The sequence below is a fragment of the Heptranchias perlo genome, chromosome 17 (genome assembly GCF_035084215.1).
Source record: "Heptranchias perlo isolate sHepPer1 chromosome 17, sHepPer1.hap1, whole genome shotgun sequence".
Taxonomy (NCBI): domain Eukaryota; kingdom Metazoa; phylum Chordata; class Chondrichthyes; order Hexanchiformes; family Hexanchidae; genus Heptranchias; species Heptranchias perlo.
The window spans coordinates 3630021-3643859 of NC_090341.1; the positions used below are offsets into that span (position 1 = coordinate 3630021).

Consider the following 13839-nt stretch of genomic DNA (forward strand, 5'->3'; position numbering starts at 1 on the left):
AGAGGGAGCTTTACTCTGTATCTAACCTGTGCTGTACCTGCCCTGGGAATGTTTGATGGGACAGTGTAGAGGGAGCTTTACTCTGTATCTAACCCGTGCTGTACCTGTCCTGGGAGTGTTTGATGGGACAGTGTAGAGGGAGCTTTATTCAGTATCTAACCTGTGCTGTACCTGCCCTGGGAATGTTTGATGGGACAGTGTAGAGGGAGCTTTACTCTGTATCTAACCCGTGGTTGTGTTTATTACTGGGTAAGTGAAATGAGAACCTTTTTTTGACCTTGATGAACGCAAATTAAATACAAAAGCAGGTCAACAACTGAGAAGTAACGCAGAACGAGACCCTCCTTTATTTCAATAATTTAACAGATGCAGCATTTCACTTTCCACCTCCTGCTGCTTTCTAGGAATTCTTAATCTTGTAGATTTTTCTCAAACATACAGGAAGCTGAAAAGCAAAAGACAGAATTGAGTTTAGACGCTGATTCCAACTCAGTCCCTTTCGTTGACAAGCACTCTCCTAAAAGCTAATGGACAGGTGCAAAAAATAATTTTAAAGGCCGATGGAATGTTGGCCGTTATCTCAGGGGGCTGGAACACAATGGGGTGGAAGTTATGTTATGTATACAGTATATTTAGTTCTAGTTAGACCCCATCCGGAGAGACTGCGTTCAGTTCTGGGCACCGCACCTCAGGAAGGATATATTGGCCTTGGAGGGGGTGCAGCGCAGATTCACCCGAATGATACCGGGGTTTAAAGGGTTAAATTATAGATGACCAGAACTGGACCCAGTGCTCGAGGTGGGTCTGACCAGAGCCCTGTGCAGTTAGATCACAATCTCCTCTGCTTGTAATCTACTGTTTAACTGTGTAAGTGCGGCATCTGATTGGCTTCGTTGATTGCTGCTCGACGTTGGTTGGACGTGTTGGTGTACTGAGGCTCCTTGGTCTCTTCCATCTCCACCTGTAGCTATTCCAGCCCCATTCCTGGAGTACCTGTGTTGCCCATTTTTCCTTCCTCTGTGCCGTACGTTGGATTTCATTGGCCATTCTTTTCTGCTCTTACAGATTTTGTCCAATTCATTCTGTAATTTCCCTGCTGTTTCCTCTCATTCCAATACGCCTCCCTCCAACCACCATCATTTTGGTATCGTCTACAAGCTCAACCGCTTTACATTGAGTTTCGGAATCTAGGTCATTCATGGGAGGTTTTGGCTTTCATGCCAGACACTGGCCGGCCGGTGCCCAACACCAGGACAATCCATTCTGCAACATCCGAGATTCAGTAAAAGGCATTGGCCACAGTAGCTCTCTCAAAGATATGAGTGGCACTCTGGTTGAAAGGGTGGCCATTCACCTCTCAATGTGGTTTCAAATCCAACCCGGACCTCTCACACTGTCACTTCTAAAGATCCCTTATGTGTTTAAATCCCTCCACGGCCTCACCACCCCCACCCCATCTCTGTAACCTCCTCCAGCCCTACAACCCTCCGCGGTCTCTGCGCTCCTCCAATTGTGGCCTCTTGTGCATCCCTAATTTTAATCGCTCCACCATTGGCGGCCGTGCCTTCAGCTGCCTAGGCCCTAAGCTCTGGGATTCCCTCCCTAAACAGGTACTGCACGGGTTAGATACTGAGTAAAGCTCCCTCTACACTGTCCCATCAAACACTCCCAGGGCAGGTACAGGGTTAGATACAAAGTAAAGCTCCCTCTACACTGTCCCATCAAACACTCCCAGGGCAGGTACAGCACGGGTTAGATACAGAGTAAAGCTCCATACATTGTCCCATCAAACACTCCAAGGGCAGGTACAGCACGGGTTAGAAACAGAGTAAAGCTCCCTCTACACTGTCCCATCAAACACTCCCAGGGCAGGTACAGCACGGGTTAGATAAAGAGTAAAGCTCCCTCTACACTGTCCCATCAAACACTCCCAGGGCAGGTACAGCACGGGTTAGATAAAGAGTAAAGCTCCCTCTACACTGTCCCATCAAACACTCCCAGGGCAGGTACAGCACGGGTTAGATACAAAGTAATCCTTGTACTTCTTTTAATTTAGTGTATTGTATTCACTGCTCACAATGCGCTCTCCTCTACAATGGGGAGACCAAACGCAGACTGGGTGATCGCTTTGCTGAACCTCTGCTCAGTCCGCAAGTGTGACCCTGACCTGCCGGTCACTTGCCATTTTAATTCCCCGTCCCACTCCCACTCTGACCTCTCTGCCCTCGGCTTCTTACACTGTTCCAATGAATCTCAACGGAAGCTCGAGGAACAGCACCTCACCTTTCCTTTAGACACTTTACAACCTTCCGGACTCAACACTGATTCCAATAACTTCAGATCAGAACCACTGCTCCCGTTTCTCCGGTCAGCCAGTGCTGGGAATGGTTCTGCTGCTGCCATTTACAGCTACTCCTGATCAATCTTTTGTTTCTTACCCTGTCCCATTCCCACCCTCCTTGCCTCGCACCATCATCCCTTTTGACATTTAATCACTCCTGCCCTCCACCCTATCACAGACCCTCCCTTTTGTTCTTTCCTCCCCTCCGCCTTCCCCCCCTTTCCCTGGCTCTGTACTTGTTCAAAAACTTTAACTCTTTTAACATCTTCCCGTTCTGACGAAAGGTCATCGACCTGAAACGTTAACTCTGTCTCTTTCTCCACAGACGCTGCCTGACTCGCTGAGCTTCTCCAGCATGTTCTGATTTTATTACAGAGTAAAGCTCTCTCTTCTGTTGCATATGAAGGTGGTCCAATTACAAGCTCAGAAGAGTTCCCCTGAACGCATTTCTGTGAATTTGTTAATTTCCTGCACTAGCCTTCCTTGTACCCGGTCCTGATCAGAACTGTGACGCACGTTCCCCCTTCCCACCCAGGGACTGAGTTCATGCTGCCCCAGACTCATTTCAACAACAATAAGTTGCATTTATATAGCACCTTTAACGTAGCAAAACACAAGGCGCTTCACAGGAGCGAAATCAGACAAAAATTGACATTGAGCACCATTAATATTAGGACATGTGACCAAAAGGTTGGGTCAAAGAGGTAGGTTTTAAGGAGTATCTTAAAGGAGGAGAGAGAGGCGGAGAGGTTTAGGGAGGGAATTCCAGAGCTTAGGGCCCAGGCAGCTGAAGGCACGGCCGCCAATGGTGGAGTGATGGAAATCGGGGATGCGCAAGAGGCCAGAATCGGAGGAGTGCAGAAATCTCGGAGGGTTGTAGGGGCTGGAGGAGGTTACAGAGATAGGGAGGGGCGCGAGGCCACGGAGGGATTTGAATTTTAAAATCAAGGCAGTCTAATAACAGCAGTCTGCTCAGCCTAGTCGGAACACTCTTAGCTTCATACCAGACCTTCGACGTGTCGTCTCGTCAGGTCATTTCTCGGGGGATACACATGGATGTCATGGATGGGGTGTAAACCCTCCGTTCAATCAGCCTGGGTCGCTGCCTACTGAACGGCAGCTTATAGTTCGGGAAGCGTTCCTTCAGCAACCTCTCCTCCAGCGGGGTTGGCACGGGCATCTTAGGTGGAGCGTAAGTATCTCTGACTATGACGTACATGCTGGTGACACACACACACAAAAAATAAAGGGTTGACTGTTACTATTATTAGCCTTCGGCCCCATAGAATGCTGGGCCTCCACCATCGGCGGCTGTCGGCCAGTAAATCACATCACCGCCCTCCCCCACTCCCCCCTCCCCAAATCACCGCCCTCCCCCACTCCCCCCTCCCCGAAACACCCCCTCCCCCCTCCCCGAATCACTGCCCTCCCACCCCGAATCACCGCCCTCCCCCACTCCCCCCTCCCCGAAACACCCCCTCCCCCCTCCCCGAATCACTGCCCTCCCACCCCGAATCACCGCCCTCCCCCACTCCCCCATCCCGAATCACTGCCCTCCCACCCCGAATCACCCCCTCCCCCCTCCCCGAATCACTGCCCTCCCACCCCGAATCACCCCCTCCCCCCTCCCCGAATTATCCCCTCCCCCACTCCCCCCTCCCCGAATCACCGCCCTCCCCCACTCTCCCTCCCCGAATCAACCCCTCCCCGAATCACTGCCCTCCCCCACTCCCCCCCCCCACCTCCCCGAATCACCCCCTCCCCGAATCACCCTCTCCCCGAATTAACCCCCCTGCTGCCCGAATCACCCCTCCCCTCCCCCACTGCCCCTCCCCGAATACCCCCGCTCCCCAAATCCCCTCCCCTCTACCTTTCCCTCCACGAATCGCCCCTTCCTGCTCCCTTATTCCCCACACCCCCTCCCCATTCCACTACCAAATCCCCCCCTCCCGGCCCCCCACTCCCGCTCCCTCTCTCCTTCTCCCCTGCTCCCCCCTCCCCTCCCTCCCCCAGGTCCCCTTCCCCCACCCCCGTCCCCTTCCCCCCTCCGCCGTGATGTTCAGTCGCACTGCGCCCCCTTGCGTTGCCGCGCCCGGTGACCCGGGAAACCACAGCGACCCCCCCTCCTCACCCCGCCACCGACCCGGTCGGCCTTGGGGCGTTAACGCATTTTCGGGGGTGACTCCCCCAGCCCGCGAGGTTGGCGGGGGAGGCTCATCTGCCGACAGAAGCTCCTGGCAAACTCTGGCCCCCCGCCCCCTTCGCCGTGACCCTCAGCACACCTGCCGACCCCTGTAAGGGTCATCGATCCCCCCCACCTCCGCCCCGGGGCACGATGCGGTGGGGGGGGGGGGGGGGGGGGAAGGAGGTGGCAGTGCGATTGGGTAACCGAATGCCCTTGGCCAGCTGGCATGGTGGACAAGTCATTAGCACCCCCGGAGTCTCCGCTGACCGGTTCCGAGGATCCTCTGGCAAAAGCGGCCGAGAGGGGGCAACCCCCGGCCTTCCAGTCGGTGGGTGCAGCACCGACATCGACATCTGGTACGGAATCCTGGGTCGGAGGCGGCTGGTGGAGATCGGCAGGTGGCCTTGGACAACCGGAGGAGGCACTTGAGGTGAGACCAGTACTTGATCGGCAGACACTGGAAGCAAAGGGTGAGTGAGTTAGCCATGGTGCAGGCCTGATTCTTTGAGTTAATTCAAGAACAGCTACAACAACTTGCATTTAACACAGTAAAAATGTCCCGAAAACATTTGCAGCAGTGTAAATCAGATAATAATCTGACACCGAGCCGCACATGGAGATATCAGGAAAGTGATAGGTTTTAAGGAGCGTCTTAAAGGAGGAGAGAGAGGCAGAGAGGTTTAGGGAGGGAATTCCAGAGCTTAGGGCCTAGGCAGCTGAGGAACATAAGAAATTCGGCCCCTCGAGCCTGTTCCAACATTCAATAAAATCATGGCTGATCTTCTACCTCAACTCCACTGTCCCGCCCGATCCCCATATCCCTTGATTCCATTTTGTCCAAAGTGAAGGCATGGCCGCCAATGGTGGAGTGAAGGGAGTGAGCGATGAGCAATAGGCCAGAGTTGGAGAAATGCGGAGATCTCGGAGGGTCGTCGGGCTGGAGGAGGTTACAGAGATAGGGAGGGGGCGAGGGCCATGGAGGGATATGATCACAAGGTTGTGCTAGAGAGCGAGAAAAAGCGCGAGAGCACAAGAGAGCGAGAGAGAGAACGAGAGAGAACGAGAGCAAGAGAGAGACAGAGAGAGAGAACGAGAGCAAGAGAGAGACAGAGAGAGCGAGGGAGAGCAAGAGAGAGAGAGGGGCCGCCTCACCTTGTCGTATGACCTGCGGTTGGATACAGTTCTCATGTCTGGGCAGATTGCGCTGGCGTTCGACGCGCTGCAGGTAATGCGTCAAGCGCCGTTCCTCGTTCATCGTCTCGCGCTCCATCTTGGTGACTTTCTGCGTCTCACGTCTGATCACAAAGGGGACAATTCCCGTTCTGTTTACAATCTTCTGCTACCAGCATTTTGAGAAAATTATTTTTCTTTTATGTTCCCCCCCCCCCCCGCCCCCTTTCTTTCCTCCACATGTTAAGCCGTGGCTCAGTTGGGGAATCACTCTCTCGCCTGTGAGTTGGAGCATCGTGGGTTCGAGCCCCCACTCCAGAGACTTGAGCACCTAAACCAGGCCGACACTCCCAGTGCGGTACTGAGGGAGTGCTGCACAGTTGGAGGTGCCGTCTTTCAAGTGAAACGTTAAACCGAGGCCCGGTCTGCCACTCTTGTGGACTTTACCCACCCATTTAATCTCCCCCCACAGCCCATGTAGAATCTACCTTACCTCTTTATCTCCACGTTAATCCAGTCCGTAGGTGTTATCTTCTTTCTGTTGCTAGAAATAGGGAAATTTAATTCAAGTACAATACATCCTCAGCCTGCATTTCCCCTGGCCCCATCTCCTGAAGATGCTGACTCTCACTGGGGTACAGGTCCCCTCCTCTCTTGTAGGTGCTGACTCTCACTGGGGTACAGGTCCCCTCCTCTCCTGAAGGTGCTGACTCTCCCTGGGGTACAGGTCCCCTCCTCTCCTGAAGGTGCTGACTCTCACTGGGGTACAGGTCCCCTCCTCTCCTGAAGGTGCTGACTCTCACTGGGGTACAGGTTCCCTCCTCTCCTGAAGGTGCTGACTCTCACTGGGGTACGGGTCCCCTCCTCTCCTGAAGGTGCTGACTCTCACTGGGGTACAGGTCCCTTCCTCTCCTGAAGGTGCTGACTCTCACTGGGGTACAGGTCCCCTCCTCTCCTGAAGGTGCTGACTCTCACTGGGGTACAGGTCCCCTCCTCTCCTGAAGGTGCTGACTCTCACTGGGGTACAGGTCCCTTCCTCTCCTGAAGGTGCTGACTCTCACTGGGGTACAGGTCCCTTCCTCTCCTGAAGGTGCTCATTCGCACTGTGATTCAGTGCCTCAGGCACCACCTGTCCCCTGATAGCTCACCCCATTCTTCTTGCCCCATTCTGTGAGTGACAAGGTGTGTGCGTGTGCGTATATGCGTGTACACACTGCCACACACGCGCGCTGAGGTACAAATGCACGCCCTTCAGCCGAGATCATTAGACATGAATCAGGAGCAGGAACATGGCCTGATTCTGTTTTCCTTCTCTCTGCTCCACTACCCAGACCCACTGAGGTCAAATTTCAGCCCCTACCACCAACCAGTCTGGGTCACAATGCTGGGCACAGACCAAAGCTCAAACCTGGGATCTTGCTTGTCTCTCTGTGGCTCAGTACCATTTTGCGATACAGTAATTTGAGACATGACCTGTGGTAAGTGTAGCAATACTTGGGAGGAACAGGTGACTTTGGACCTATGGTTCCCAAAGCTCTCCCCCACTGGGGGGTTTCCCTCACCTCATGTCTGGGTCTGTTGCAGACTCATTGATGGAGATTGATTGCTGTGATTGGCCAACAACTCCATTATCATTGATTCAGACGACTACCAGGGTGGTAGAAAGTGAACTAGATGGAGCTTGGTCTTTTACCATCCAACAATTCCTGTACCAGACTGGACGTTGCATTTTACAGCTGAACAGTTAAAGAAAGAACAAGCTTACATTTATATAGAGCCTTTCACATCCTCAGGATGTCCCAAAGCGCTTTACAGCCAATGAAATACTTTTTGAAAGGTAGTCACTGTTGTGATGTAGGAAACACAGCAGCCAATTTACACACAGCAAGATCCCACAAACAGCAATGAGATAAATGACCAGATAATCAGTTTTAGTGATGTTGGTTGCGGGATAAATATTGGCCCCAGGACTCCTGATTTTCTTCGAACAGTGGCCATGGGATCTTTTACATCCACCTGAGGGGGCAGATGAGGCCTCGGTTTAACATCTCATCCAAAAGACGGCACCTCTGACAGTGCAGCACTCCCTCAGTACTGCACTGGGAGTGCCAGTCTGGATTATGGGCTCAAATCTCTGGAGTGGGCGTTGAACCCACGACCTTCGAACTCAGTCTTTTAATTATACCAAATTATTGATCCCCAGCCTGTAATTCACTTGTGGTGTGTGACCCGAGGGCTCCTGCCGATGAAAGTCAGCTTTTGGAAGATGTATTTGGTACGGAGTGTTGGCGAAGGGACCGTTTATTTGGGGTTGAGATACCTCCGCTCTCCCACACCGCTTCCGTTACACCCTCCCGCCAGCTCCCCCCCCCCCCACCCCGCCACACGGTCCGCGGCACAGCTGCCGACACAGAGAACGGGGCCTGTCTCCAACATTCTTGGAGCCGTGGCTCAGGGGGGCGCACTCTTGGCTGTGAGTCAGAAGGTCGTGGGTTCAAGTCCCACCCCAGAGACTTGAGCCCACGATCCAGGCTGACACTCCCGGTGCAGTACCGAGGCAGTGCTGCACTGTCAGAGGTGCCATCTTTCAGAGGAGACATTAAAACGAGGTCCCATCTGCCTTCTCAGTTGGACGTAAAAGATCCCATGGAAACTATTTGAAGAAGAGCAGGGGAGTTCTCCCCGGTGTCCTGGGCCATTATTTAGCCCTCAACCAACATCAGTAAAAAACAGATGATCTTATCATTATCTCATTGCTGTTTGTGGGATCTTGCTGTGCACAAATAGGCTTAAATTGCCATAAAGCGAATTGGGACATCCTGAGGTTGTGAAAGGCGCTATATAAATGCAAGTCTTGCTTTCTTTCTTGGCTGGACTCCCTCCCGATGTAACCGTGAGCTTTGAAAGCCAGGGGTTTCTGACACGGCATCATCAATAAGGAGAAACTGTTTCCACTGGTAGGAGGGTTGGTAACCAGAGGACACAGATTTAAGGTAATTGATAAAAGAACCAGACCGGAGATGAGGAGAATTATTTTTTACACAGCGAGTTGTTATGATCTGGAATGCGTTGCCTGAAAGGGCGGTGGAAGCAGATTCAATAATAACTTTCAAAAGGGAATTGGATAAATATTTAAAGGGGGAAAATGTGCAGGGCTATGGGGAAAGAGCAGGGGGGAGTGGGACTGATTGTATTGCTCGTTGAAAGAGCTGGCACAGGCACGATGGGCCGAATGGCCTCCTTCTGTGCTGTGAGAGTCTATGATTCTATGACCCTATGTTTTTGCTCCCAGCAGTGTGCTGGAGATTAATGTTTAATTGCTGGAGACTCTGGGACAATCCTGGAGGGTTGGTGACCCCTGGGGTGGGCACAGCCCCCCAGACACTGCTGTCTGGAAACAAACGGCAGCCTGTCCATATTGTACATAATAAGCACAGACACACTTTGTGCAGCTGCTTCACTCTCCTGCCAGCAGTTTGTTTCCCGTTCTCGGGCAGACAACAAAGCCTCGATCCTGAATAGCACCGTCTGAGGCACAGGGGAATCTAGTGTGAGGAAGGGCTCAGGCGGCATCTGCTGGAGGGCACTGCCACCTGGTGTCGGCCACCAGAAACTGTAGCAGAGCTGATATTAACCACAAGAGAAAAATACACACTGCTGAGAAAGAGCATAATTTCTCCCCCACTTCTCCTGACTGTTGCTGGGGTTTGGATGCTGTGGGAATCAGACTCCCTCTGGTGCCTCACTGTATATATGTGTGTGTCAGTGAGCTATTTGACTGGGTGGGATATTAAAAGGTACGGGGAGTGAGGGGAGAGTGGGATTAAACTGGGTGGGATATTAAAGGGTACGGGGAGTGAGCGGGAGAATGAAATTAGACTGGGTGGAATTTTAAAGGGTACGGGTTTTGAGGGGAGAGAGGGATTAGACTGGGTGGGATATTAAAGGGTACGGAGAGTGAGGGGGAGAGTGGGATTAGACTGGGTGGGATATTAAAGGGTATGGGGAGTGAGGGGGAGAGTGGGATCAGACTGGGTGGGATATTAAAGGGTATGGGGAGTGAGGGGGAGAGTGGGATTAGACTGGGTGGGATATTAAAGGGTACGGAGAGTGAGGGGGAGAGTGGGATTAGACTGGGTGGGATATTAAAGGGTACGGAGAGTGAGGGGGAGAGTGGGATTAGACTGGGTGGGATATTAAAGGGTACGGAGAGTGAGGGGAGAGTGGGATCAGACTGGGTGTCTACTGGAGAAAAACAACAGAATCTGATTGGCCAAATGGTCGGATTCTGTGCCGGAACATTCTGCGATTCCACGATGGACCTGCCAACACTCACTGATGGGCCAAGGTACACGGGAGGACCTGCAGTCAGTGAACCCGCACAGAGGCTCAGGAGAGGAGAGGGAAAAAAAATCAAAATAATAAAAAGCACAGATGCCATTTTCATCAACAGAGATCTGAATTTCAATCAAACATTCGAAAAGGAAACTTGTGTGAGCTGTGATGAGCTCCTACTGAACTGGGAGGCTCTGTTCTGTATCCGAGGCTCAGTGGTCAGCACTCTCGCCTGTGAGTCAGAAGGTCGTGGGTTTGAGTCTCACTCCAGAGACATAATCCAGGCCGACACTCCCAGTGCCAGTACCGAGAGAGAGCTGCATTGTCGGATGAGATGTTAAACCAAGGCCCTGTCTGCCCCTCTCATGGACTCTACCCAACTATTTAATCTCATCCCACAGCCCATGTAGAATCTACCTTACCTCTTTATCTCCACGTTAATCCAGTCCGTAGCTGTTATCTTCTTTCTGTTGATAGAAATGGAGAAATTTAATTCAAGTACAATACATCTCTCCTGAAGGTGCTGACTCTCACTGGGGTTCAGGTCCCCTCCTCTCCTGAAGGTGCTGACTCTCACTGGGGTACGGGTCCCCTCCTCTCCTGAAGGTGCTGACTCTCACTGGGGTACGGGTCCCCTCCTCTCCTGAAGGTGCTGACTCTCACTGGGGTACAGGTCCCTTCCTCTCCTGAAGGTGCTGACTCTCACTGGGGTACGGGTCCCCTCCTCTCCTGAAGGTGCTGACTCTCACTGGGGTACAGGTCCCCTCCTCTCCTGAAGGTGCTGACTCTCACTGGGGTACAGGTCCCCTCCTCTCCTGAAGGTGCTGACTCTCACTGGGGTACAGGTCCCCTCCTCTCCTGAAGGTGCTGACTCTCACTGGGGTACGGGTCCCCTCCTCTCCTGAAGGTGCTGACTCTCACTGTGGTTCAGTGCCTCAGGCACGACCTGTCCCCTGATAACTCACCCCATTCTTCGGCACGTGTCCAGTCTGTGAATGCCAGGGCATGTGTGTGCGCGTGTGCATATGTGTGTATACACATGTACACACTACCACACACGCGTGCTCAAGCACAAATGCACGCCCTTCAGCCGAGATCACTAGACTTGAATCAGGAGCAGGAACGTGGCCTGATTCTGTTTTCCTTCTCTCTGCTCCACTACCCAGACGCACTGAGGTCAAATTTCAGCCCCTACCACCAACCAGTCTGGGATCACATTTGGACTCATGGTTCCCAGAGCTCTCCATCACTGGGGGTTTACCTCACCTCATGTCTGTTGTAGACTCACTGATGGAGATTGATTGCTGTGATTGGTCAACAACTCCATTATCATTGATTCAGACGACTACCAGGGTGGTAGAAAGTGAACTAGATGGAGCTTGGTCTTTTACCATCCAACAATTCCTGTACCAGACTGGACGTTGCATTTTACAGCTGAACAGTTAAAGAAAGAACAAGCTTGCATTTATATAGAGCCTTTCACATCCTCAGGATGTCCCAAAGCGCTTTACAGCCAATTAAATACTTTTTGAAGGGTAGTTACTGTTGTGATGTAGGGAACACAGCAGCCAATTTGTGCACAGCAAGATCCCACAATCAACTATGAGATAAATGACCATGTAATCTGATTTTTAATGATGTTGGTTGAGGGATAAATACTGCCCCCAGGACACCAGGGACAACTCCCCTGCTCTTCTTCAAAATAGTGGCCATGGGATCTTTTACATCCACCTGAGAGGGCAGACGGGGCCTCAGTTTAACATCTCATCCGAAAGACGGCACCTCCGACAGTGCAGCACTCCCTCAGTACTGCACTGGGAGTATCAGTCTGGATTATGGGCTCAAGTTTCTGGAGTGGGCGTTGAACCCACGACCTCCAGACTCAGATGCTACCCACAGAAGCACAGCTGACAACATTGATGAGGACTAAGGAGCATCATTAACACTGACTCGAGAGGATCTCAAATTCCAGCTTTGATCTGAAAACAGTCTTTAAATTATACCAAAATATTGATCCCCAGCCTGTAATTCACTTGTGGTGTGTGACCCGAGGGCTCCTGCCGATGAAAGTCAGCTTTTGGAAGATGCGTTTGGTACGGAGTGTTGGCGAAGGGACCGTTTATTTGGGGTTGAGATACCTCCGCTCTCCCACACCGCTTCCGTTACACCCTCCCGCCAGCTCCCCCCCCGCCACCCCGCCACACGGTCCGCGGCACAGCTGCCGACACAGAGAACGGGGCCTGTCTCCAACATTCTTGGAGCCGTGGCTCAGTGGGGCGCACTCTTGGCTGTGAGACATAAGTCCCACCCCAGAGACTTGAGCCCACAATCCAGGCTGACACTCCCGGTGCAGTACCGAGGTAGTGCTGCACTGTCGGAAGAGACCTTAAACCCAGGTCCCGTCTGCCCTCTCAGTTGGACGTAAAAGATCCCATGGAAACTATTTGAAGGAGAGCAGGGGAGTTCTCCCCGGTGTCCTGGGCCATTATTTAGCCCTCAACCAACATCCCTAAAAAACAGATGATCTGATCATTATCTCATTGCTGTTTGTGGGATCTTGCTGTGCGCAAATTGGCTGCTGTGTTTCCCACATTACAACAGTGACTGCACTTCAAAAATACTTAATTGGCTGTAAAGTGCTTTCGGACGTCCTGAGGTTGTGAAAAGCGCTATATAAATGCAAGTCTTGCTTTCTTTCTTGGCTGGACTCCCTCCCGATGTAACCGTGAGCTTTGAAAGCCAGGGGTTTCTGACACGGCATCATCAATAAGGAGAAACTGTTTCCACTGGCAGGAGGGTCGGTAACCAGAGGACACAGATTTAAGGTAATTGGCAAAAGAACCAGAGGGGGAGATGAGGAGAATTATTTTTTACACAGCGAGTTGTTATGATCTGGCATTCACTGCCTGAAAGGGCGGTGGAAACAGATTCAATAATAACTTTCAAAAGGGAATTGGATAAATACTTAAAGGGGGAAAATGTGCAGGGCTATGGGGAAAGAGCGGGGAAGTGGGACTGATTGTATTGCTCATTGAAAGAGCTGGCACAGGCACGATGGGCCGAATGGCCTCCTTCTGTGCTGTGAGAGTCTATGATTCTATGACCCTATGTTTTTGCTCCCAGCAGTGTGCTGGAGATTAATGTTTAATTGCTGGAGACTCTGGGACAATCCTGGAGGGTTGGTGACCCCTGGGGTGGGCACAGCCCCCCAGACACTGCTGTCTGGAAACAAACGGCAGCCTGTCCATATTGTACATAATAAGCACAGACACACTTTGTGCAGCTGCTTCACTCTCCTGCCAGCAGTTTGTTTCCCGTTCTCGGGCAGACAACAAAGCCTCGATCCTAAATAGCACCGTCTAAGGCACAGGGGAATCTAGTGTGAGGAAGGGCTCAGGCGGCATCTGCTGGAGGGCACTGCCACCTGGTGTCGGCCACCAGAAACTGTAGCAGAGCTGATATTAACCACAAGAGAAAAATACACACTGCTGAGAAAGAGCATAATTTCTCCCCCACTTCTCCTGACTGTTGCTGGGGTTTGGATGCTGTGGGAATCAGACTCCCTCTGGTGCCTCATTGTATATATGTGTGTGTCAGTGAGCTATTTGACTGGGTGGGATATTAAAGGGTACGGGGAGTGAGGGGGAGAGTGGGATTAAACTGGGTGGGATATTAAAGGGTACGGGGAGTGAGGGGGAGAGTGGGATTAGACTGGGTGGGATATTAAAGGGTACGGAGAAGGAGGGGAGAGTGGGATCAGACTGGGTGGGATATTAAAGGGTACAGAGAAGGAGGGGAGAGTGGGATC

The 13839-nt window shown here is 52.0% G+C and overlaps 1 protein-coding gene across 2 annotated transcripts in view; it reads right to left on the minus strand.

Moving 5' to 3' along the window:
- Nucleotides 1-332: 332 nt before the first annotated feature.
- The window catches only part of LOC137334363 (uncharacterized), a 51380-nt gene continuing 37873 nt past the window's right edge, over nucleotides 333-13839 (minus strand). The window contains exons 10-15 of one of the 2 annotated variants that reach the window (XM_067999075.1): nucleotides 10454-10498; nucleotides 6190-6240; nucleotides 5679-5821; nucleotides 4794-4983; nucleotides 3351-3561; nucleotides 333-445 (exon numbers count right to left, since the gene is read on the minus strand). In XM_067999075.1, the coding sequence (XP_067855176.1) occupies nucleotides 3369-3561; nucleotides 4794-4983; nucleotides 5679-5821; nucleotides 6190-6240; nucleotides 10454-10498 (622 nt within the window). In that variant the 3' untranslated portion in view covers nucleotides 333-445; nucleotides 3351-3368. Of the gene's footprint in view, nucleotides 446-3345; nucleotides 3562-4793; nucleotides 4984-5678; nucleotides 5822-6189; nucleotides 6241-10453; nucleotides 10499-13839 lie in introns of both variants that reach the window. The other variant, XM_067999074.1, reaches the window with a different exon arrangement.